This window comes from Eleutherodactylus coqui, chromosome 3, assembly GCF_035609145.1.
Source record: "Eleutherodactylus coqui strain aEleCoq1 chromosome 3, aEleCoq1.hap1, whole genome shotgun sequence".
Lineage (NCBI taxonomy): Eukaryota > Metazoa > Chordata > Amphibia > Anura > Eleutherodactylidae > Eleutherodactylus > Eleutherodactylus coqui.
In genome coordinates, this window is record NC_089839.1 from 106,854,791 (window position 1) to 106,879,948 (window position 25,158).

Below are 25,158 nucleotides of genomic sequence, written 5' to 3' on the forward strand. Positions count from 1 at the left end.
CTTCAAAATAGACAGGGAGCATATTTTAACTTCTTTTTGGATACGGAAATGCTGCAGAATGGCCGCAGCGGAAATTTCTGTGGAAAATTCTGCAGCATTTCTGCATCGAAAAAGCAGTCAAAATTTGCACGCTGTCTATTTTGAAACAGTCCTGCCCATTTCTGCCACATGTAAACATACCCCAGCGGTAATAGTGACCCCCCCCAGCGATAATAGTGACCCCCCAGTAGTGACATCACACAGCGGTCCCCAATATAATAGTGACCCCCCTAGCAGTAATATTAGTGACACCCCCCCCGGAGCGGCCCCCCAGCAGTAATAATAGTGACACCCCCCAGCAGTAATGATATGGACACCCCCCAGCAGTAATGATAGTGACACCCCCCAGCGGCCACCAAGCAGTAATAATAGTGAGCCCCCCCAGCGGTTCCCCAACAATAATAATAGTGACACCCCCCAGCGGTCCCCCAGCAGTAATAATAGTGACAACCCCCAGCAGTAATAATAGTGACACCCACCCAGCAGTAATAAGTGACACCCCCCCAGCAATAATAATAGTGCCACCCCCCCAGCGGACCCCCAGCAGTAATAATAGTGGCAGCCCCCCAGCAGTAATAATAGTGACACCCCCCAGCAGTAACAACAGTGACATCCCCCAGCGGTCCCCAGCAGTAATAATAGTGACACCCCCCAGCAGTAATAATAGTGACACCCCCCCAGCGATATTAATGAACCCCAGCGGTCCCCCCCAGCAGTAATAATGCACCCCCGACGCCACCAGCTGTCCCCCAGCAGTAATAATGCACCCTCCACACCACCAGCGGTCCCCGAGCAGTAATAATGCCCCCCCACCCCCGAGACCCACATACTTACCCCTCCTCCTCGTGGAAGCGCCGCTCCTCTTCTGTCTGATCGCTGGTGCATACTGACGTCAGTGTGCTGCCAGATGCCTCCTCCCTCTAATCTCGCGGAACCAAGTAGGAGACGTTGGGGGATGGGGGAGGAGGATCCCAGCTGCACACTGACGTCACAGTGTGCGCCGGGATCGGTGCAGATAGCAGCGCGCTGATGAGTGAATGCCTGTAGGGGAGCCAAGGCCCCTGCAGGCATTTACTTATGTGGTGAGTGGCCAATGGTGACTCGTGCCAGCAGGGAGGGCTCTGTGTGCCGCCTCTGGCAACCTGCCATAGGTTTGCCACCACTGGTCTAGTCTAAAGATGTACCAGATTCATTATCCAGCAGTCACTGTGATAAACCCATGTACCTTAGGACTGTCTACTGTGGAATTATTAGACAGTATCAGTAAATCTGCCCCACTGTGTGTTTTATTTCCAAACTGCAGATATTTTTCAAAGAAGCTGAATTTTGCTGAATAAATGTTAGTGAAATCTTACATTAACCCCTTAAGGATCAAAGCTATTTTAGCATTAAAAAATGAAGGATTGTTTTGTTTCTGCATTCTAAGAGCCAGAACTTTTTTTTTGTTTTTCGTCACCAATTTGGGGTACATAGAATTTATTGATTAGCTTATTAACTTTATATGATGGGGAAATGTAAATAAACAGCAAAATCGGCCATTGTTTTTGTGTCATATATTAATGCCATTCAACATACACCATTGAGGGCTCCCACAGGAGCACACCTGCGGCCACAAAACTTGTGCGCCTAAGGCGCAGCAAATAGTACCTATTGATTTCCATGGGTTCCTTCACACTTGTTTTTTTCAGCACACATTGTGAGTGCGGGGGAAAAAATGCGACATGCACAATTGTAGAAATCGCACACTCAACTGCACGATTTCGCTGGGTTAAACAATAAAACCTGGGCCCATAAAGTCAGCTGACCCTGCTACTAAGTCAGTTGACTAGCCTACTAAATAGGCTGCCTTGTCTACTGAAACATAGAGCTGCTGGTGTGAGGGGTCCTGGCAGCGTAAACCAGTACCGTAAAAACCGCTGATACGGGTGCTATAGCACGAGATCGTGCGCCATGCATAGTGCATATATGTCACTATATTGCGAGTGTATTTGTGCTGACGTCCATGTGCGGGAGACCTAAGTGTTATCTTTATTCTACGTGTTGTATATGATTACTACTTTATCACTATAAAACTCCATGTCCACTCGGCAATGGATGAACGATTTTGCTGTAAAATCATGCAACCACTGGCTACCATGGGTAGGTGGAGTTCCTGCCGCATGTGCCACTGGACCATGTGTCCTTACCATTACAGGATGCTGCAGTAGTTGGGAATCAGAACTCATTTGATCATCGAAACGTGATTGACCAAAGAAGAAAAACAAGGTGCCAACAGCTAGACGTAAAGAAAACCAAACAATAAAACTACAGTCAACGTTTCATGAAGTGACATAAAGAAGAACAAATACCTCCGGTCAACAGTTTTTAGCATCGCTTGCATTCTTTCTTCAATTGTTGCTTTAATCAGAAATCGGTGAACTATTGTGGCCCTAAAGATGAAGGAACGACATGTACACTTTTAATAAATACATTTTGTGAGGATTTCTATTACATATAAAAATATTATCTATGATCCACATCCAAAATGGAAAATGAAGACTGTCAGTACAACCTAATGGTCTGCCCACAGCATGATGCGTTTAGCGTGTAACGTACACAATTAGAAGCATACGTAGATTTCTTTAGAATATACATCACACATATAGTCACATTTCTGTACAATTGTGTCCATTTTTATAGAAAAAATGTACATTTTTCACTGTAATGTCTTTCACTTTAATAAGGTTTTGGACTTAAGCATATTTTTTTAAGCATTCAAAAACAAAAATGTATATGTTAACCCCTTAGTGATCAGCCTATTTTTTTGCTTAGAAGAACAATCGGTTGTCTTCGTCACATTGCAAGAGCCATAACTTGGTTACATATCCATATGAGGGCTTGTATTTTTTGGAACAAGTTGTCGTTTTTAATAGCAGCACTCTGGAGTACTTGTATTGCATTGTATTGTATAACTATTATTATTATTTTTCTTTTTTTTGGTGGGGTCGGGTGGGGGAAATGGAAAAAGCCGATAGAAATTCTTCCATTGTTTCTGGGTTTTGTTCTTATGGCGTTCACCATTCGGTAAAAATAACATGATCATTTTTTTATCTGATCGGCACGATTACTGCGATACCAAGTTTATTTAGATGTCTTTATTTTTTACTAGTTTTGCACAATAAAAACAGATTTAAAAAAACAAAACTATTGAATTGCCCTCATCACATTATAAGACACATTGCAATAACATTGCTATTTTTCGGTGATGGAGCTCTGTGCAGTCTTTTTTTTTTGAGGGAAGAGCTGTATTTTTATAGGTACCATTTTGAAGTACATGTGACTTTTGGATTGCTTTTTATTGTGCTATTTGGGAGGCAAACAAAAGAAAAAGAATAATTCTGGAGTCAGTTTTTTTAAAATTATTTTTACAGCGTTCACCATGTGCAATAAATACCAAAATATTTTCCTTGTTTGGGTCGTAATGAACGCAGTAATACCAATTATGTGCTGCTTTTTTAAAATTTTCTTTTATTTTTTTAACCATTGAAAAATTGTTTTGTGGGGAAAAATGCATATTTTCCTTAAACTTGATTTTTTTAAAAATCTCAAACTTTTTTTTTACATTATTTTTTAGTCCCTGAGGGAAACTTGAAGTTGTGATCGCTAGGATAGTACACTGCATTACTTATATAGTTCATTCTATTTGACTCTGCTGGAGGTGTGGCCTAATAGGCAGAGTTACATGCAGACATCGGGACCTTTGTCAGGCTTCCAGCTGGCATGGGAACCCATTGGTACCTTGCAGTCACACAGCGGGATGCCAATGGGTGACAGAAGGAGGACCTTCCCCCTGTCATGTGCTTACCTGCTATTCATTGTGGAATGTAAGGGGTTAAACTACCAGGAGCTGAAGTTTTTTTCAATACTGGCTGTTAGAGCAGGAGCCGGGCTGTCCGTAGTCAGCCAAGCCATCGCTTTAAAAAGATGCATCTGCAGGTAAAAAGTAGTCAAAAGTATGCCATTTTAAACTTGAGCAATTATAGTTTATGGGTATGTCGAGCAATACCTTTTAATACTTTTTTTGTTTTAAAACTTATATGTTGAACGGATGGCTAAAACATGAAGTGTACAGCCTATAATAAAGAATTAGGAACAATGTGTTTTTTACTAGAAACAGGCCACTTGATTAAAAAGAATCTTTAATACGCTAATGGTAATTTGCTTCAGAAGGTGCTACTGCAATCTGCTGGCCAATGCTTCAAGCTCCCCTGATGCCTGAGAGGCAGTCATGTGCCTAAAGGAGCTGCGATCAGATGATGCTTCTTGGCCACTGAGGTTGGGATGTATTTCATTGAGGACCATTTTAATGTACAAGACATGAAATGATGTCAAGAACTGGGGAACCTATATATATGCTGAATAAAAGCCCTAATACTTACTTTTCTTGCCCAATTCTGTGCACACGACCTATTGCTTGAAGTTCATGTGCTGGGTTCAGAATAGGCTCTACCAACAACACATGTGTAGCCTCAATAATATTCAGCCCATTGGATCCGGTGTGTAATGGAAGAAGTAAAATGTTGATCTTGGGATCATATTTAAATGCTGAAAGATTTTCCTGGTTAAGAAGAAAAAAAAAAAAAGTTAATAATAAAATGCTATTTAATTTGTTGTAATTGTAAAAATAAATGTCACATGTATTAGGCTGGTTTCGCATTTGCATCGGGGGTTCAGTTTTTCTGCTCAAGGGAGGAGGAAAGGGAAATTCCTTGGCTGAATAAAGCCAGACGGACCCCACTGACTATGATGGTGTCCTTTTGGTGTCCGCTCAGCAGCACTTTCTCTTCTGGTATTTTGCGCCTCATCTGCGATGGAACCTCCGAATGGTGGTCCCAGTTCAGATGTGAAGGGCACCTTATATGAAGGTGTTAAATAGTCAACATGAGGTTGTGGTAACAATGGAGGAGTACAACATTCCACTCATTCTTGTACTCTTGCAAGTAAAAGTTACAGAGGCTTCCGGGATTTCTATAGCAACTGTACTTCATGAATTACCTTTTACATGATAATCCATCAGTGACAAAATGACTTCATCTGCAGTATAAAAATGCTGACATTTCAAAAGCAGTTGGTACAGTGATTCCTTGAATACTATAATTTAACCCTAGTAGTTAGACTTTGGGAAACATTTCAAGGACTTCTGAAGCATCCCAATGAAAAACTAATCTGGGATCTAAGGAAAACAACCTGCAAGTGGGATATTCCGAAACGCAGGGCAAATAAAGGGCTTATCTTTCATCTTAAAAGGGGTTGTCGGACTTAAAAATATATATAATAAATATAAAATATACTATAAATATATAAAAACCTTACATCATGTGGATCTCGCGGGATCCAAGAGGGTGGATAGGGACAGCGACCCCTGCTGTTAACCCTTTACATGCCACAATCTATGTAGAATTGATTTGTTTTCTCTCCCTGTTCTCATAAAAAAGTAATACAAGTTTGACAATACATTATAAGCACCCAAAAATGGTACCAATAAAAAATAAAGTTTGAAACACAAAAAACAAGACCTTATGCAGCCGTGTCAACGAGAAAAATAAAAAAGTTATTGCTCTTGAAAAGTTGAAATGAAAATCCCCCTCCGCTGTCCTCTCTGTTTGGCTCTGTCATCTCCTGTGGTCACGCCGTGATTGGCTGTGAATGATCGAGTTCCGGCTGTGATTGGCAAGCGCTCGATCTAATCACAGTACTTACCTACACAGTGCTGATGGCGGGGTATTTGAAAGCCAAGCAGGGAGATGACAGCAGGGAAAATTCTAAAGCAGCTCGCATGCGGCAAGCTACTTTAGAATTCTCCCCACTGTTATCTCCCTGCTCGGCTTTCGAATTCCCCGCCGTCAGCACTGTGTAAGTAAGTGCTGTGACTGGATCGAGCGCCGGCCAATCACAACCGGCGCTCGATCCAATCTCAGCGCTTACGGCGGGGAATGACAGAGCCGAGCAGAGAGGACAGCGGGGAAAGACAGGGGGGAAAATTCCCACAGCTTGCCACACCGCCGCCGGGAACACAGAAATTGAAGCAGCTTTCCACACCGCAGCCGGGGACACAGAGGCCGGCTGGGAGGTAAGTATAGAGGTTTGGTTTTTTTTACCCAGTATATACTAGAGTATAGTTTGGCTTACACTTGAGTCAATAAGTTTTACCATTTTTTTGTGGTAAAACTTATTGACTCAGCTTATACCCGGGTCGGACAATACTCGAATATATACGGTAGATATATATTTAAATATATACATAAATTATTGGTCTATGTATATATGTCCAACACATTTTGTTCAGTTGATGCTTTTGTTAATTGTGTGATTGGATTTGGATGTCAATCTCACTACAAAGCGGTAAGAGATTTTCAATACCTGAAACTTTTGTATCCCATTGATCTGTGAGAACACCATGCTATTGTCTTGTAGAGCTTTTGCAATAATATCCAATACGTCCTGCCACTGGAGAGAAATCACATATGATTAAGCAAAGTACATTTGCATGACTGACATTACTGTTCACAATAAAATATTAATGGGATAACCAAAATGGGAAGATGAGGAAACAATGGGAAGCACATGTGAAAGTATTAAATCATATGTTACGCAGTAGTGTTCATGTACATAACATTTGTGCCCTGTGCATTACAAGAGGTATGTGTACAAAAGACATATAATGTGGTTTTACTAACAGGGTCTCAGACACTGAGCATGCAGCTTTGTCATCATTCACCTTTGTAACATTTTATTAAGAAAGAAGTATCAGACATGCTGTGGACTTTGAATTCTTGACTTTGTGGGGGTTGTCACACTATATAACCTCTTGCATTTGACCAATAAAACAGGAGAGATTGGAGACATCACCTAAGTGTTTCTCATTTTCTTCTCTAATGTATCAAATGATAATTAGGCATACCTGATTGATAAGGCTACCATACCCCTTGAGTATCATTTAAATTAAGTGTTTAACACATGTAATTTATCCTATGCCAAATAGGATCACAGTATCCACTTGTAGCCCACACACTCAACCATAGGCAGCTCACACTGGCAGGATCGAAATTACACAAGTCCCAAATCCGTGCAAACATTTTATATCTGGACAAAGATTTTTTTTACCAGGCCATAGACATGCCATTAAGAACAATATCAAGCAAATTATACCTGTGGCGTAAGCTCAAGCTCTAAGTGACAGCTCAGTGAAAAGTGAAAGGTGTTCAACCACTGACATTAAATGTCAAATAGGCCATCAGACCTCTGTCTCGCATTGGCTCAGCTGTTCCAGCAACACCCATAAACTTCCTTCAAGGACATAAGCTGGACCTACTTTCTCCTAATCTTCTCTCTCTTGGCTACAGTAGGACGTTATATTGCCTGTGCCATCCTTTCTCCTGTTCCTCCAGATCAGAAGCTGACTTGTAGTCAGACACTGTCTGCTGTATCTACTTGGCCAATGTTGCTCACCTGAGCATGCCTTAGGCTACAGATGCACCACCAGTGCTCAGTGTGTACTAAATAGTCTAAGAATCACAACGGCCATCTTTAAATAACGAAAAGGAGCCCCAGGAAAAAGCAGATTGTAGCCAAACCAGGGGAAAACATGGCACTTAGTAAAAGTTGCTTCAACTTAAATTCAGTACGAGCACTTACTGTTGAGAAGACCAGTGATTTTGCACTTGGATCCAAAGATTGGATTTTCATAAGAGTTCTGACAACTGCCTCAACTTTTGTGGAATGACTCCCCTTGAAAAACAAACATAATGAGATTTGTTACAGGGCACATTCATTTCAAAATACAGCAAAAACACCCGTTCATCGGTACCAAATTTCCCGTTATATACATATGTCATGCTTGCTGATCAACTTCTTTAAAACGGATCATCGTCCGAGAAGACCTTTTTTATGGATTTTGGGTGCTTGATTCAGAGACTAATAATTATTGGAAAATTATAGTACCAGGGTTTCGGTTTCTGGTGGCACAATGTGCCATACAGCTGTGCTACGTGGTACATCCATTATGATCCACACACATCAGACACACAGTTCTACTACATCCATCTTGGTTCCCACACAAGACAAACACAGCCTGGCTCTTCCCACAGCAGTGACATCACCACAGGTCCTTCAGCCCACTGGTTCGCTGTTGTGGCAGTAGGCCGGTGTCTTCTGTCAGGACCGCAGAGTTGTGTCTAAGATAATAACGCTTAGTTGTATTCTCAGTGTGTTAGGACCTGCCATAACAGTGCCAGGGGGTGGAGCTATGATGTCATCAGGGAGCAGAGCTATGAGAATCACTCACACACATACAGACAAGTGGTCCTTAGTAGTTTGATATATATAATTTCCCCAAACAGACACTACACTTAAACATAATTATAGTTAAATCAATCATATCTTTCCTTATCACCAACCAAAATCTATTATTACTAGAGATGAGCGAACGTACTCGTCCGAGCTTGATGCTCGGGCGAATATTAGGGTGTTCGGGATGTTCGTTATTCGTAACGAACACCACACGATGTTCGGATGTTCGGGTTACTTTAACTTTCTTCCCTGAGAAATCTTTTCTATATGCGCTCAATGGGGCCGGCGGCAGCAGCGCCAACCCCATTGAGAACATATAGAAGACAAATCCTTCTTCTCTGCCACAGCTGTAACAGCTGTGACAGAGAAGAACGATGTTTGCCCATTGAATTCAATGGAACCGGCAATACAGCCGACTCCACTGAATGCAATGGGCTGCTGGCGATCGCGGGATGAATTGTCGGAAAGGGGTTAAATATATAAGCCCTTTCCTGCAATTCATCCAGAAATGTGTAAAAATAAAAAATATATATATACTCACCTGGTGCCCGCAGACGGAGTTCAGCGCGGCAGGCTGCAGTTCTCCTGAACTGCTCTGAACAGCTGTGAGTAGTATTCAGCAGCCGGGGATTTAAAATCCCCGCCTGCTGAATAAGATGCCTCTGATTGGTCACAGCCTGACCAATCAGAGGCCAGCCCTCACTCACACCCATTCATGAATTCATGAATGGGTGAGTGAGGGCTGCCTCTGATTGACTCAGGGGCAGCTCTCCTGCCCCTGAGCCAATCAGAGGCAGCCCTCACTCACCCATTCATGAATTCATGTGAGTGAGGGCTGGCCTCTGATTGGTCAGGCTGTGACCAATCAGAGGCATCTTATTCAGCAGGCGGGAATTTTAAATCCCCGGCTGCTGAATACTACTCACAGCTGTTCAGAGCAGTTCAGGAGAACTGCAGCCTGCCGCGCTGAACTCCTTCTGCCGGCACCAGGTGAGTATATATATATTTTTTATTTTTACACATTTCTGGATGAATTGCAGGAAAGGGCTTATATATTTAACCCCTTTCCGACAATTCATCCCGCGATCGCCGGCAGCCCATTGCATTCAGTGGAGTCGGCTGTATTGACGGCTCCATTGAATTCAATGGGCTAACATCGTTCTTCTCTGCCACAGCTGTTACAGCTGTGGCAGAGGAGAACTTGCTGTGTCGTTCCCATCATTTTCTTTAATTGCCAAGATTTTCACACATGAAAACCTTAGCGAGCATCGGCGAAATACAAAAATGTTCCGGTCGCCCATTGACTTCAATGGGGTTCGTTATTCGAAACGAACACCCGAACATCGCGGGAAGTTCGTTTCGAATAACGCGAACCCGAACATTTTGGTGTTCGCTCATCTTTAATTATTACATATAAAAAAAATAAAAAGGAAAAAAAAAGTTAAAACACTAATTTTCTTCACCTTCTCACCTCCCCTATATCCCCCCAGCATTCCTTCACTAAATAAATGCAACCAACACTCAACATTGACTACTAATTTTATATAGCAGACCATCGTCCCCAAATCTTTCAACATATCCCCCTCTCCATATATAACCTCCTTTATCCTTATACCAAAACCTTCTAATGTCGGGTGGGGGGGGGGGGGGGGGTGGCAGGCTGCATCCAATGGGCAGTAATCAATTTTCATGCCTGCCCATCACCACCATCAGAAATACCCAGTATACAAGCTCTGGGGTCAAAATCTATGTCAAAAGATAAACCTTTTTAATTGGCTCCAATTCCCCACTCCAAAATGTATGTAGTTTTACACAATCCCAGACCATATGCATCAAACCTGCACCATCCATACTACACCTCCAAAAGTCTGAGTTTAACCTAATACCCACATTAAACAACTTTTATAGAGTATGATAAACTCTATGCACTAAATACAATTGTCATACTTGTTGACTTTCAGATGAGGATATCATTGGAATTATACACAACACTGCAGCCCATTCATCTCCACTAATTTGACCTAAATCTTTCTCCCATTCTTCTTTTCCCTTTATTGGTAATTCCTGTAAATAGTAAGAAGGCATCTATCTATATAACTAAGATGTTACACCTTCCGTTGCTCCAGAACACCCAACAAAGTTCATCAAAGGGTGTTGGACCGTAAGCACAGATACTGACCAGGCCGTAACGCATGGCGTGATTGAAGGAACTGGAAATAATAACTATGGGTAAAATCATAAAGCTCTCTGAATTGTTCTCATTATTTTTTAGACCCCCACCAACTTCATTTTGTAGCACCATAATTAGACTGCTCTGCGCCTCTGCAGACTTACTCTACTTCCTATAGCTACTGATGTTGATGGCTTTCCAGGTTCTCTGCACGTGATTATAAAGCTTCACTGTATACTAAAAATCTAGAAATCTGACAAAAACTGTAGCTATAGTAACCATCCTAATAACTTCTGTAAGAAACAAGAGTAACAGTCATAAGAATTAATGATGTGCCGCTACCATGTCAACAATAAAGTATTACCATATTCTATGGACTATAAGATGCACCTCAGGTTTAAACAACAGAAAACAGGAAAAAATATTTCACATTAATTTAAACGTCTTTGGGGGTCCACCAAAGTTGAGGGGCTACTGTCATTAACTTTGGTGTTCTAGTATAGAAAAGAGGGTTAACAGTGAACAGTCAGCTCCTGTTAAACCTAGTGTGTCTATTCAGATAATGGCGCAAGCACATAAGTCCACATTATACACATACACAGCTTTGCTGCATGCACATTGTACATGCGCATAACACACACAGCTCTGCAACATACACACATATCTCTGCAGCATACACAACTCTGCTACACACACAGCTCTGCAGCATACACACATACAGCTTTGCTACATGCATACAGCTCTGCACATACATACTGCTCTGCTACATGCATACCGCTCTGCTACATAAATAAACGCACACATGGCTATGCTGCATGCACACGTGCACACACACATAGCTCTGCAGCATGCAAACACACACACAGCTCATAGAGCTCTGCCACAAGCATGCGTGCACACACACAGCTCTGCTGCATGCACACACACATCTGCAGCTGGCATTATAAACACTGATTTTATTACTACTAAATCCCCACATATAAGAGCAGTGATACATGACCCCCTCTAGCTACTTCCTGCCCACATGATTATAACATCATCCATGATCACGCTGCTACTGCAACACCTTTGATCTTTGCCATTATCTATCCATGTGTGTACAGAAAAGGACCTGCAGTCCGGGTCGGATATGTGAGTGATTTCCAGTGTTATCAGCTCGAGGGGACTGATGGGGCAGGGAGAGGGAGGACTGTGCAGCTGCGCTATGTACCGTATGTCTGCAGAGTTCTCCCAATGAATGATCAGTGCACTGCTAGATCACTAAGGCAGTGGTCAGGGGTCTCTGGATCTATCAGACCCCCCCTGCCTCTGGACGATAAAGTACAGACGCTTTGCAAAAAGGTTTAATCTGTCTGAAAACTGCATCTTATAGTCAGAAAAATATGGTAAATATAATTTACCTGAAAAAAAATCTATGTTCTACATACTTACAACTGGCACATACTTCCTACAGGCTGGACCAATGATCCATGATCTAGTAACACATATACCAAAGTTAGATTAAAAGCATGCATATTTCCCCACCTAATAAAACATAAATGGACCCAAGACAAAATAAAGTGCAGATATGTGTACTAACTCCCAAATTGTCCCTGTGAAGACAATAATACATGTTCCACATATTACCTTTACTGGAATGTCCTTCTCTTCATTTGCAGCCTCACTTGTGAAGACATAGGAGATCTCTTTGTGTGATGTTGTCTGCCTACATATAGCACATTTAATAGCACTCCTTCTTGTACCAACACTGTACTGCTCAATGATGATTGCTACACATTCATTGCAGAAGCAATGGCCGCAAGTCAGCACTGCCCACTAGCAAAGAAACAAAGGATCCAGTTATAATGACAGTACGCTTATGTATTACTAGTAATAACAATGTAATGTAAAAGCAGTAAGAATGAAATATAGGAAAAAAACTGGGACAGACAAAGTGACCTTTACTGTTCTGTCTCATCCACATGATTTGTTACAAGTAACAAAAACATCAACAGGTATCTATTAGGCTGCTTTCACACTTGTGTTGGGGATTTTGGGGAGCAGAGAAGGGGAATCCCTGCAGCTGAATGGCTCTGTCTCTGGATAACGGGGTCCGCCTGCTGCCTGGAAGAAAAAGCAGTGCCATTTCTTCATGGTCAAAGGCACATAATCCCAATGTAAGGGTTTGTGCCAAGAAGCTAACCTTCCTTCAGTGTCGTAAGAATTCAAATGATTGGAAAAAGCTAATGAGACAAAGCCGTGGAGCAGGTAGCTAAGGTGGCACCTAAGTTGGGACCAGTGGATGTGTGAGGGCACACAAAGTGACCGGTCTTAGGATGTCCTCAAAAGACCACCAGTAGAGAGGATCATCTGATCAACTCATAAGCACGAGCAGCTCCAACTGTTTCGTTGTCCGCCATCGAGGTTAGCAGCAGAAAGAAATCTGATAGAAGAGCAGACAATGCTGGGGAGTTAACACCGCTGTTGCCCTTGAAACCCATTAACAGAATACAGGCAGTTTAATGCTGATGTGCAGTTCGTTATCAGAATCATTCACAGGCATTAAGGGGATAATTCTGGTATGTGTTATGGAATTACTGTAGTAAGTCAGCACGGCCTCCAGCAGTGTTCCCTACTGCAATCGCCGTCATGGAGGATGGAAGTTGCTCCAGGTTGGGGAACATTGTAGCTGGCAGGCATCGATCTATTGCCAAAGCATGATCGAGACACCTTTTCTTCTTTGGGTCAGGCGTAAAAGCACGGCGGAGACACGGTACTGTTTGCCCTTCCCGTGGGAGGATGGGGAGGCCAGAAAAAGCCCTGCCTCCCCGTATTCCCACAAACAACATCTTTTTTGAAAACCTAACTATAACATGTCTGCCTCCCGCAGACACTAAGCTAAAACTTGATCAGCTTGGTGCCTGCAGGAGGGGTATAGCTAGTGGGAGGAGATAACACTTTCTACTTAGTGTCGCTCCTAGTAGCAGAAGCCATATCCAAGGCCTTTACGGAGTCCTCCAATGGTATGGAAGAGAAAACTTAGTAACAAGTACATGTAACCAAATCGTGGCATAACTGCACACGCTTGCTTGGTGTGAAATTAATACTTTGTTTAAACAATTAGTCCAACTCTGAAGTAACGCATAGTGATTGGAAGCAATGCGAATGTTAGTGTGAAGGCGTATTCCCATTTGGCCCCTGACCCTGTCTCACCGCTCTCCTCCTGCTAACCATGGCATCCAGGTTCCAAGAGGTGGCTACAGAAACACTATAAACTAGCTAAGCTGTTTCCATAATTCCTTTAGAAGTGAATGAGAGTTACCTAAAGAAGACAGTATAGCGACCTAATCTGTTTAAATGCGGCCGCACGCGAGCTTAATTTGCTGCACGCCACTTGCATGTGACAGTCACGCTGCATGCAGCAAGTGCGCAATGACATTGTGTTCTTGCTGCGTGCTGCAGCACACACTATCTTGGCAGGTATGCATGCCAAGATAGAACACGTTGCGATCTGTATTAGCACAATATGTGTGGGTGGCAAAATGGGAGCCTATGGCAGATTGGTGCAGTGTATTCCGCGCACAAAACCCGCGCATGGAATATGCTGTAACAGTAGGTTTGTGTGAAGGAGGCCTGAGAAACTTCTGGGATGCTGAAAGAGTCTAGTTCACTGTGCTGTAATGCAGCAAAGAATAGGACGAAGTGAGTAAATACCTCTTTAAGAGCAGCAGAACATGATAGAATACATATTTTATTATCTTTCACATAAAACTTGCTAAATATATCAGAAATTACCTGCTTCCCCAGATTTCTTGCACATATTGGACAAGGCTCTGGATTTACTCCTCCGCTGGTTTTATCCTGAGACTAGAATAGAAACAAAGACTTCAGTTTTACAGAAGGTCATCAGAATATAGTTTGGCTCTATTTGCACCTCCAGAAATAAATGAGCCAGCAAGAATGATGCTGACCCTTTGTACCTTCATTACTGCATGCTGCCAAGGATAAATGAGTATACAGGATTAGACTTTGTTACAGCAGCTATCTTTGGGAAACAGTATGAACGTCGTTACGTATCTTGTGAAGAAAGCAATGCATTTATGATAAAAAATAAGCCAAAATTATGTTTTCATAAACAAAAAGACCATCTGTATTCATCATCGTAGTAAGGGAGGGTCTCACAGAAGCGAATTCGAATGGTGGATTCCGCGATTGCCGTCGTCGTGGACGACAAGCGGGCATTGAAATGCATGGACTTTTGCTGTTTCACTTACACTTGCGGGTAAGAATTCCGGATTCCACGAGTGTAAAAAAAATTGAGGTATGCTCGATTTTACCTCCGATTCTGCGTATATCGGCTCTATTGATCTCTATGGATAAGTTGGATCAGCAGTGCATACGCTATTAATATTGCTTATGGACGCGGATTCGCTCTCAAGTTGCTGGAGACCAGATACCAATGGAATTAAGAAAACAGGAATTTGTGGGCAGACAATGCAGGACGGAGTCTGGGGAGCAACACCCATCCAGATGTCTGCAACCCCGCTTGTTCTTCTGGCCTCTTCCTCCACAAGAAGTGGTTTCTACTTCTTCCAAAATAAGTAGTATAAACCAGCCTGTAGAGCGGTATCATGTCCGGAAGGCTCTCAGAACACCACAACGGCACAAGAGAATGTCGCCTGGCGATAGAAGGGGATTTACAGGGGGTTGGGCTACTTTAAGATGCCATTCCCTGCTTGCAATAATTCTTCTGTGCAGAAGAAACTTTGTCCATACACATACATCCATGTAGAAAACCCCACGCATACGCAATTCGTTTCCATGATCGTTCAAAGGTCTTCCACTGTAGATATCCGCACACGGAATCCGACCCACTTGTGTGAGCCGGCCTAAAGTTAAGTTGACAGGCAGATTTATCAATGATATAGCATTTTGAATTTGCTAGTAGTTGTACTATTCCTAAAGTACCTTTTCTAAATTTGTAAGGTAAAGGAGCTGGCCCAGTTTCTTCTGTAACTGTGACTTGGCAACAGCTTTGTCATTAAGCAGCTTCACACGATTCTGTTCAACCTACAGAGACAAATGGATAAGAACTGTAGGCATCCAAGAGAAATTATAGACGTTTCACACCGATATGATGAGAAATACACTTTCGTCTTTGCTCCTTAAAGTCATTGCACTACATGCATGCACTAACCTCGTGCGGTTCAATGATGTGAAGAACAGGAGGGTTAGGCTTGGGCTCATCAGGAAGCCGGACTCGGAGACGCTGGGTTGCCATTGAAAGTTCATCAATAGCAGACACGTGGTTACGTAGGACCATCCAGTATTCATGTAGTAACTAAAGTTACAATTTGAGAGTAAAACAACATACAGAGCATGTGGGTGAATGTGAATCACTGACTCAGTTCACAATTTTATTAGGTTTATAATTAACGATAGTGGTATAAAACATTCATAAAGCTAAGCAAGGGAGTACGGTAACAGTGGCAGCCACGGCGCTCAGCCAATCAGGGGCAGAGCTTCCCGGAGGTGGGGATTTTCCAATCTCTGGCCAAAATACCAGTGCTGGGAAGCGGGAAGAAGATGCAATGGAGCCGGACAGCACTTATTAGGTGATGTATGGGCTTTTTTTTTTTTTTTTTCTGCTAGGCCTTGTTTCCGGGGTAGGGCTTATATTTCAAGCCTTCCTCCCTGAAAACCTTTGCACGTGGTGCTACAAAGTTGCACGACTTTGTAGAACTATAAAAACGTGGTATCACCATGAGAAAACGCAGCTATATCGCACGGACCACCATTAATGAAACTTTTTTTTTATTAGCTAATAATGAAACTTTTTTAAACTAATTTTTATAGGGTTTTTTTAGTCCCCATAGGGAACAAGAACTTGCGATGGTTTGATCCCTCCTGCAGTATGATGTAATGCTACAGCATGACATTATACAGCAATCTACCAAGCCACACCACAGATGCTTACTGGATCTGTTGTGGGCAGAAGTCGGCTGTTAGAAACAAGCGGCACCTGCATTAAATGGAGCAGGATCGACCTTTGATCCCCCTCCTTACAGACCCCTAAACTCAAGGACGTAAATGTACGTCCTGTAGCGTTAAGTGTTAATCTTTCATCTTCAATATACCTACTACTGGAGGGGGAGCTACAGAGAGAGATGAGCACAAAGCTCGGCTACTTCCCTCAGTACCATAGACGTGAATGAAGCTGTGGTCACGCTTCTACCTGGGGTTCATAATTCTCCTGATCCCTTGGGATCCCAGCAATCGGACCATCAGCGATCAAACATTTATCACCACTCCAGTAGATAAGTGATACATGTTTTTGGTCGGAACACTCTTTTAAATGATAACGCTTTCTGCAAGCAGACACCACAAGTGGGGCTTGTAATATAAAGCTAGCCGTATGAATCCTTATACAGTGAGCTCTGCCTTGTGGTGAATAAGTAGCTAGAAGCTGGTAAAGTATAAAGAAAGTTTATATACCATTAATTAGAAAAGTAAAAATTTATGCCAGAATGTAAAATGGATCCAGTAAAGTTAAACACTCTAGTATAAAAATGAAAAAAAGTATTATATAGGTGAAACCTTTATGGGCTAACCAGAAAAATTTGGGTTAGCCAAGAGAAGTAGCACGTCTATAATATTTTTGGCACTTTATTCAAGAGTATTTAACATTACTGAGAATTTTCTGGCTAACACGGTACCACACTAATTTTGCTTTACATCTGACTAAAGGGATCAATATTCACTTAAAGGGGAAGTGACAATAAAACAATCCCTGTACATATGCCCTATTATGGAATATGAACATCATGGAGTGGGGTCTCCATCTATGAACTGGAACGAACAGTCATTTCGGTGGATCTTGTGTCCTCCTTGTATTGTATTTCTGGATGTTTTTTTTCAAATTCAATGTGACTATCATGGAGGTTAAACAAGTTTATGGAACATCTATCAATACGTCATCTAAACAGGATTTTTATAGCGTAAGTTTAAGGGCCATTGCTATTAAATCAACTAAATAAATGAGAGCAGTTCACCTTATATTCTTTCTTCCATGCCTCAAATATCTCCATAAAGAATGCTCCTTCATCGGTAAGCCAGGGGTCCATGCGATGACTTCTGGCAAATGACAGTATTGCTTTTAATGAGCGTTCCAACTCACTGGCTGCCCATAGGCCTCTGCTAGTTTTAGGTAAACGATCATCCACCAATCCATTTTCTTCTTCAATCATTTCTTCAAAAATTGCAGTCTGACCTTTTACCCTGAAAGTTGGAATAATGATGGCAATAAAATCCTCTGTCAATGACAACCCCCACCCCACAGAGGGATTTTCTTTATTTCCGCCGACGTCACATTCCCAGCTCAAGAACTCATGAATTTGGAACCAGAGAGAAAGCGAAAGCAGAGAAGGTGAGTTGCAGCAAACAGGGGAACATGTGATATGAATCGCACAACATGTGGTTCACTTTATGCGTAGACAAAGCGCAGGACGTTTTTTTTTAATATATTAAAAAATGTATTATTTTCGGGTCATAAAACCAACTGTATTAAATTATCATCATGCAAAAGAAATAACAAATTTTCAATTCCAAAAATGCCCCTGTGTCTAGATATTACTGTTCCATACTTGTTCCCTTTCAGAACTTAACATTAAATGTCTCAGAACAGGTGGTCGCACATGCCCAGTCGTTCCTCCAACGTCCTCTTGTACACGGGCAAAGGACTGATTCCTGTTAGTCGATATGAATAGCGCACGAGAGGCAGAGTTTTCTCACCAGCACTGGAGACATTAAATGAATGTTCTAAATGGTTTTTATTCAAGTTGACAAGTTTTTGACTTCTCTAACAGGATTGATATTTATACCTACAACACAAAGTATTTCCTGTAACAACATTTTCAGGACAGTCCCATACAATAGGTCACCACTTATACCCCATTTACACTGACAGATGATCTCCCAAAAGTCACTCAATATTTGCATACTTTATAGCAGCTAATTAGCTGCTATACAGCTATGCAGGTGCAGCGGAACACCGCCGCTATCTCTCGCCGAACACTACAGCTGTTCTGCATGAGCAAACAGCTGTAGTGTTCTCTGCACTTACAGCCTGTGCCGCGCTGTGAATTCACAGGACACAGACACAGGGAATCTTATCAGTACAGCAGACTGCTAACAGCCTGCTCCGCTGATAACAGCTGATCCCTCCATTCTAGCATGTTAGAATTCAGCGATCAACGACTCGTGCACGAAAACTGCCCAATGTCAGTGCATTTAGACAGAACGAGAATTGCTCAAAAGATTCTTTTGAGCGATTGTCGTTGTGTCTACACCAGCCTTTAGAGCGAGTATCTAGAGATAAGTGTTGTGATCTGGTTTTCCTGAAGTTGTTGAGGACGAGTAAGTACTGCTATATTTGTTAGGGTGGTTTTACATCTGCGGCAGGGTTTGGGGAGCAGGAAAGGGCCGAATGGTTCCATCTCTGGATGGAGCTGAATAGCGGTGGACGGACCCCATTGACTATAATGGCATCTGCCCGCTTTCCTCTTTAACATCACTTAAATATAGATCGATGCACACAACTGGTAAAAAAAGGGACATTTGGTTTAGATATGACTTTTTGTGTTTTTGATTTTAACATTAAAGGGGTTTTCCGGGGAGAATACTATTGATGTTGTATCCTCAGGTTAGGTCATCAATAGTTGATCGGCTGGGGTCCCTTGCTCTGAAACCCAACCGATTAGCTGATTGTGCATCTGCTGTCACCGCCGCAATTGCACAGAGATCAGAGCAGAAATCTCTGCTCCGACCTCTGTATAGAGGCTGGCACTTCAAATGCAGGCACAACTTGCGTTTACTTCAATGCGAGTTGCACTTGCAGTTACAAGCACAGGTCACTACACAGAGGTCGGAGGGAAGACTTCTGCTGCTTCCACTCCGACCTCTGTGTAATTGCGGCGCTGACATCATGCCACCTCTCAGCTGATTGGTCAAGTTCTGAGCGACGGACCCCAGCCGATCAACTATTGATGACCTGTTCTGAAGATAGGTCATCAGTAGTATTCTCCCGGGGAAACCCCTTTAACCTCCAATGTATTTGAAAGCGAGCCAAAACATATCTACTTACCAAACTTTGGAGAATTGTCAGCGACAGCAGCAAAAACAGAGGAAGTTTGTACATTGCAAGGAAAATGCTTTAATAGCTTCCTTTGTGCTGTTAATATATGCCGCATTATTAACATATGAATCATATACTTGCACTTCCAGCTGCTTCATAACAAAACAATAAAAGAATATTATAACCATAAACAACTAAACTAATTTGCTTTACTAAGCCACTCAACACTGTCTTGTCTGATAGCCACGAGACAATAATCCGAGTAGTGAGGTAGCTACTTACGTGTGAGAGAAGAGTTTTGATTCATAATCTGTGAATAATTCATCAGCTTTACAAAAGATGCAGCTGTGAAGAGAGAAAACAACAGAGTCCCGCTGTCAGAAGTGCAGCACTCATATCATTCTACAAGGGACAATTGAACCTAAAATAAGTCAGGTCTATAAGTAGTGTCACCAACAACACATTACAAATAGCACTGATCTGACTGTATGAGATATCCAGAAGTAGCGGAATAACTAGCACTGATCATGAAATTTTACTTTTGTTAAAGTGTCAACTTTTGAAAACTTTTGTACACTATCAGGTCTAATTAACTTGTATATATGGGACAATAGTTAACCCCTCAACGACCACCCATACGTCTTTTGACGGCAGTCATTAAGGGGGCTTATTCTGGCCCTTTTATGGCACTCCATCAGAATACTGACATGGGTCTCTTGTGCCGGGGTGAGTGGGTGCTCGGCTGTCGGAACAGCCCGCACTTGTTTTAACAGCGGGGACCAAAGAAACTCCCGTTCTATGCTGTTTAACCCTTTACACCAAAGGTGTCAAACACAAGGCCCGCGGGCCGAATCCGGCCCGCCCCCTTATTTTCTGTGGTCCGTCGGCTGTGCAGTAAGTTCCCTCACCTCCGTGCTGCTGTCAGTATGCAATCTTCTTTCGGCTTGTTCTGTCTAGTGCAGACAGTAATAGAGGAGTGCCGATAGCACACTGACAACCTGCCGCGGAGGAGGGAAGAAAACTGCCGAGGAGGTGCAGCTGCAGAGTGAGAGTTGGTCAGCGCTGACCTCTCACTGGCCCTAACTCTATTCATGGCTGTAGACCTCGGGAGACATCAGGGGCCCAAGTATGCAGGAGGGCCCCAAGAAGAGAGCAGCCGGTATACTTGCCAGTGGGACCAAATTGGATGCAGGTAAGTATAAAAATGTATATAAAAATTCAAAAGTGTCCTTGTATGTATGTGTATATATTTTTATATATAATGTGCACCTGTGAGTGTGTGTATATATATATATATATATATATATAAATAAATAATGTGTCTGTGTATAATTGTGTGTGTCTGTGTGTGTATGTGTATAATGGTGTGCGTCCGTGCGTGTATGTGTATAATAGTGGGCATCTGTGCATGTTTCTTTATCGTGTATTATATATATATTTCCATTCTAGTGTTTGACAAAGGAGGTCTGAAACATTACACATGGATTCAGCGCAGGCGCTATCTACATAAATCGCTACCAAACTTGAGAAATACTTTGTGTTACTTATTTTGCAGCAGTCTGCATGTCTGCCATATATTATAGCTGCATTTAAAGTTTGACAGATCTTTGCTGGCTCAATGTCTGTACACTGTATGATCCAGCAGTAATCAGCAGAAATGTGAATACAGCTCTGGGGGGAAAAAGCGGCTTGTAAAAGGCGATTTTCATGGTGCAATGGTCGCTCAATCATCCAAAAGAACATTTCTTCTCGATCTCTGGCCCATGTAAACACGTGTAGCGATGGAAAGAACAATGAGCAAACACTAGTTTGCTATTGATTGCATCTTTAAACTATCGTTTTTGGTATCACATCCCTAAAGGTTTTGGTCAGACGAGTGTGTTATTTTGAGCGCAAAAAATGTGCTGCACGCATGTGCAAAGGGCGCATGACCGAGGCTCCAAAATTATTTTACATGTGCACAAAATAGTGTGCTCACACAATGTAATTATGCGCGGCTCACACCTTACAGAGTGTGGTTCTATCTTTAACGCGCAGCACAGCACGCATATCCTATCTTTTGCAGGTGCGCCTCTAAAATACGGACATGTGAACACTTCATAGGAAACCAGGGGTTCTAATGGATGCAATTTTTTTTGCGCACATAGGTGAGCCAAATAACACGCTCGTCTGACCGAGGCCTAAACAGATGATATGTTGCTAACAATAATGTAAACTGTAAGGACAATCTTTCATCCAAACATAGGATTGATACATTTAAATCAACTTTCTATATCATTGATCAGCACTCCATATGGGCAGATTATCTGCCAGTATAAATGAGCCCTATCTAGTTAAAGGCACTACAAATGAGTCAGTACAATTTAAAGGGACTTACATCACAAATTTTTTTTTATTAATTTAAACCAGATAGAGAAACATTTTTCATTTTTTTTAATTGTACATTTTCTTTTTCTGTTGTCCATAGATGACTTAGGGGCTGCCATCTTTCCTGAGCTGCATTTACCAGGATTTAGAAAGATGCTTTACAGTAGCTTTATGGGCCATTAACACAAAGGACAGGAAGAAACCCATTGACTTGTATAGGAGACTGCTCTAGACGTGCTCTGTGACCTGTGCGGAGGTGTTTTTCAGGGAGTGGAGTAGATAGTCACGGCTGATCACCTCTTGTGAATTGTGGGGCCGGTGTTACCTACATATAGATGTTACCTCTCAGTGTAATCCTGCCTGTGATGTTAGTGAGATGACGGCTGCAAAGCTTTCTCTACAGGTCAGGAAGAATCAGCCCATTATTAGGCTCTGTGGTCAGTGTAAAAAAAAATTTGAACCTTAGGATTTTTTTATAGATTGTGACCAAAAGTAAAAAAAAAAAAAATCTCCAAAAATTCTTAGAAATTATGTTTAACACAAAAATGTGATTTACACAATACTTGATTTTCTGATGCCACATTCCCCTTAAATATACTGTAATTACAAAGTTACACAACTTTTTAAACAGATGTCGTACTGCAAAATGGTGTTCAAAACATCCACTTTATAATGTGCATGCGCCTTCAGGGTGTCAAATCTTTTGCATCCATCATTCCTCCTCTAAGTGTAGTTTGTCAATCTACAATCTGCAAATGTATTTCTGAATACAGGTTAGGGTAAAAAAAGCCAGGAGTGAGAAGGGATACTTGAAACGTTTTAACTAAATGAATGTCTCTAATATCTAGGGAGAATTACTTCAGTTCCACTAAATATAAAAGTTTCCCATGGAAATGCACTGGTGATACATATATAAACTGCATAGTACATACATATGGAGCGGCAGCCGGCCAACTCTAAGGTGGCATATTGATGCGGTCTGGATAACCTCTTGGGATGGAGGGCCTTCCAGGTTCTTCACTGCCTCTCTGACTTGTTTCTGGCACTTTTTCACTTCTTCCATTTGAGAGGTAACAATGTACTGAAGCCCTCTGCAGTCTCGAAACCTAAGGTGTGGAAAATACATTAACAAATCAGATTTGGAAAAAGGGTTAAACAGATTTCTAACCATGAGATAAGAGAGATCATCGAAGGACAATAAACTAATCTTCATACAGGATCAGATGAAGGGATTGTGGGACATTCTTAGCCCGTTAATGCCACAGGACGTAAGTTTACGTCCTGGCAGGGTGGTACTTAACACAACACTCCTTAATACAACTTATGTCCTGTGCGTGGCATGAACTCAGAAGTAAGCCCACACCAGCCCGCAGTGGGTGTGACTGATTGCCGGCGTCCCGCTGCAACAGGGAGGATCGATAAGAACAGCAATCCCTGCTGTTAACCTCCTACATACAGCGATCTATGTACATCGCAGTAAAGGGTTTAGCAGATGGAGGGCGCTCTCTCTGTGACGCCATTGAGCCTCTACAATTACACTGGTGTCCTGGGCTGCCATGGCTTATGATCTCTATTGTAAGCGATAAGGCATTGCAGTGCAGAAGTATTTTAATGCATTATCATAGTAATCAGAGCTTTTGTGGTTCATGTCCCCTACAAGGACATAAAAAATAAAAAATTAAAATAGTGTAAAAAAGAAACCCCTTTTTTACGCACTTTCCCCTGTTTGCATAAACAAAACAATTTTAAAAACCCACTTATTTGATATCATCGTATCCGTTACGACCTGTACAATAAATTGAACACACTATTTATCCTGAAAATAATAAAAAACACTCCTAAAAAACAGAGGCGGAATGCTTATTTTGTTCATTTTGCCTCTGAAAATCGCAATAAAAGTGATCAAAAAGCAGTATGTACCCCAAAATGGTACCCATAAAAAAAACTACAGCTCATGACACAAAAAACAAGCCCTCACCGAGCCCCGACCATGGAAAAATAAAAAAGTTATGTAACTTTGAATGCAACAATGTAAAAAAACAATTTCCAAAGAGAAGGGTTTTTATTGGATTTATTTAAAATCCCCGCCTGCTGAAAGGGCTGTGTCATTGAATGACAGCTGAGTGCTGCTTGTTATTGGTCCCTGTGCTCAGCCAATCAGAGGAAGCGCTCAGCCATTCATTAAATTCATTGAAAGCAATGGGGGAACATTGCTATCCTCTGCCACAGCTGTGACAGCTGTTGCATAGGATTTCTTTATCCCCGCAGGGAGTCCCCTTGTCACTGAACACTATGACAATGCTGTCACAGTGTTCAGTGATGAGGGAGCTCTCCGTAGAGATGAAGAAATCCTCTGTCACAGCTGTAGCAGAGGATCATGATCTTTTCTGTATGTTGTCAATGGGGCTGCCGCTGCTACCGCCGGCCCCATTGACCACAAGGTGTAACCTCTGGATGTGACAGCATACAGGGTTTTCACATCCAAGGTATCCACTGCTGCAGCTGTCACAGCCGCAGCAGGAGATAGTGATGGCACCGCACTTTATAAGGGAGTTTTAAATGTACCCAAGTGAGATCTTTTAACTGCGACACCCGCTTCGGTCACGCAAATTTTTGCTGCATGCATTTTGTGTGCGTTTCATGCAAATAAATGAATAGCAAAAAACGCTTGTCTGACTGAGCCCTAAAGAAGTGAAAACATGACAGTTACATACCTAACCACCCCCAGCACCTAATCGGATTATCTGTCGACTCCGTGATGCAAATGTTTTATGTATTGTTGACAAGATGTTACAACTGGATGCAAAACAGGTGTCCATTTTTTATTATTTTATAATTCAAGTTTAATTTAAGTTGATTAAAAATGTAAAAAATGGTCCCGGGAGTGAAAGGGTTAAAGAGCATTTTTCACTACATGTTTGGACCAAAATGCACATTTGTGACAGCCCCTACTTACTTATCTGCCATGGAGAACTTGTTCACTTGGTGTTTATAGTTGACGGCTATTTCATTTTGCACACGCTGAACAAGATCCTCATCATTTGCATTTTGGATTGCACGCTGGATCACATCAATCCACCAGGGAGAGGAGAAATTAATCTGTAACAAAGTCAAGAATTTTAGGCTTGAAGAGCTTGAGGCT

At 42.1% G+C, this 25,158-nt stretch overlaps 1 protein-coding gene across 2 annotated transcripts in view; it reads right to left on the reverse strand.

The window, feature by feature from the left end:
- Nucleotides 1-25,158, reverse strand: part of SHPRH (SNF2 histone linker PHD RING helicase) — a 98,674-nt gene that overhangs the window by 3,221 nt on the left and 70,295 nt on the right. The window contains exons 18-29 of one of the 2 annotated variants that reach the window (XM_066595944.1): nt 24,973-25,115; nt 22,949-23,122; nt 19,932-19,994; nt 17,569-17,794; nt 15,714-15,857; nt 15,485-15,586; nt 14,312-14,383; nt 12,164-12,352; nt 7,714-7,806; nt 6,439-6,525; nt 4,458-4,636; nt 2,388-2,468 (exon numbers count right to left, since the gene is read on the reverse strand). In XM_066595944.1, the coding sequence (XP_066452041.1) occupies nt 2,388-2,468; nt 4,458-4,636; nt 6,439-6,525; nt 7,714-7,806; nt 12,164-12,352; nt 14,312-14,383; nt 15,485-15,586; nt 15,714-15,857; nt 17,569-17,794; nt 19,932-19,994; nt 22,949-23,122; nt 24,973-25,115 (1,553 nt within the window). Of the gene's footprint in view, nt 1-2,387; nt 2,469-3,888; nt 4,009-4,457; nt 4,637-6,438; nt 6,526-7,713; nt 7,807-12,163; nt 12,353-14,311; nt 14,384-15,484; nt 15,587-15,713; nt 15,858-17,568; nt 17,795-19,931; nt 19,995-22,948; nt 23,123-24,972; nt 25,116-25,158 lie in introns of those variants that run through there. The other variant, XM_066595945.1, reaches the window with a different exon arrangement.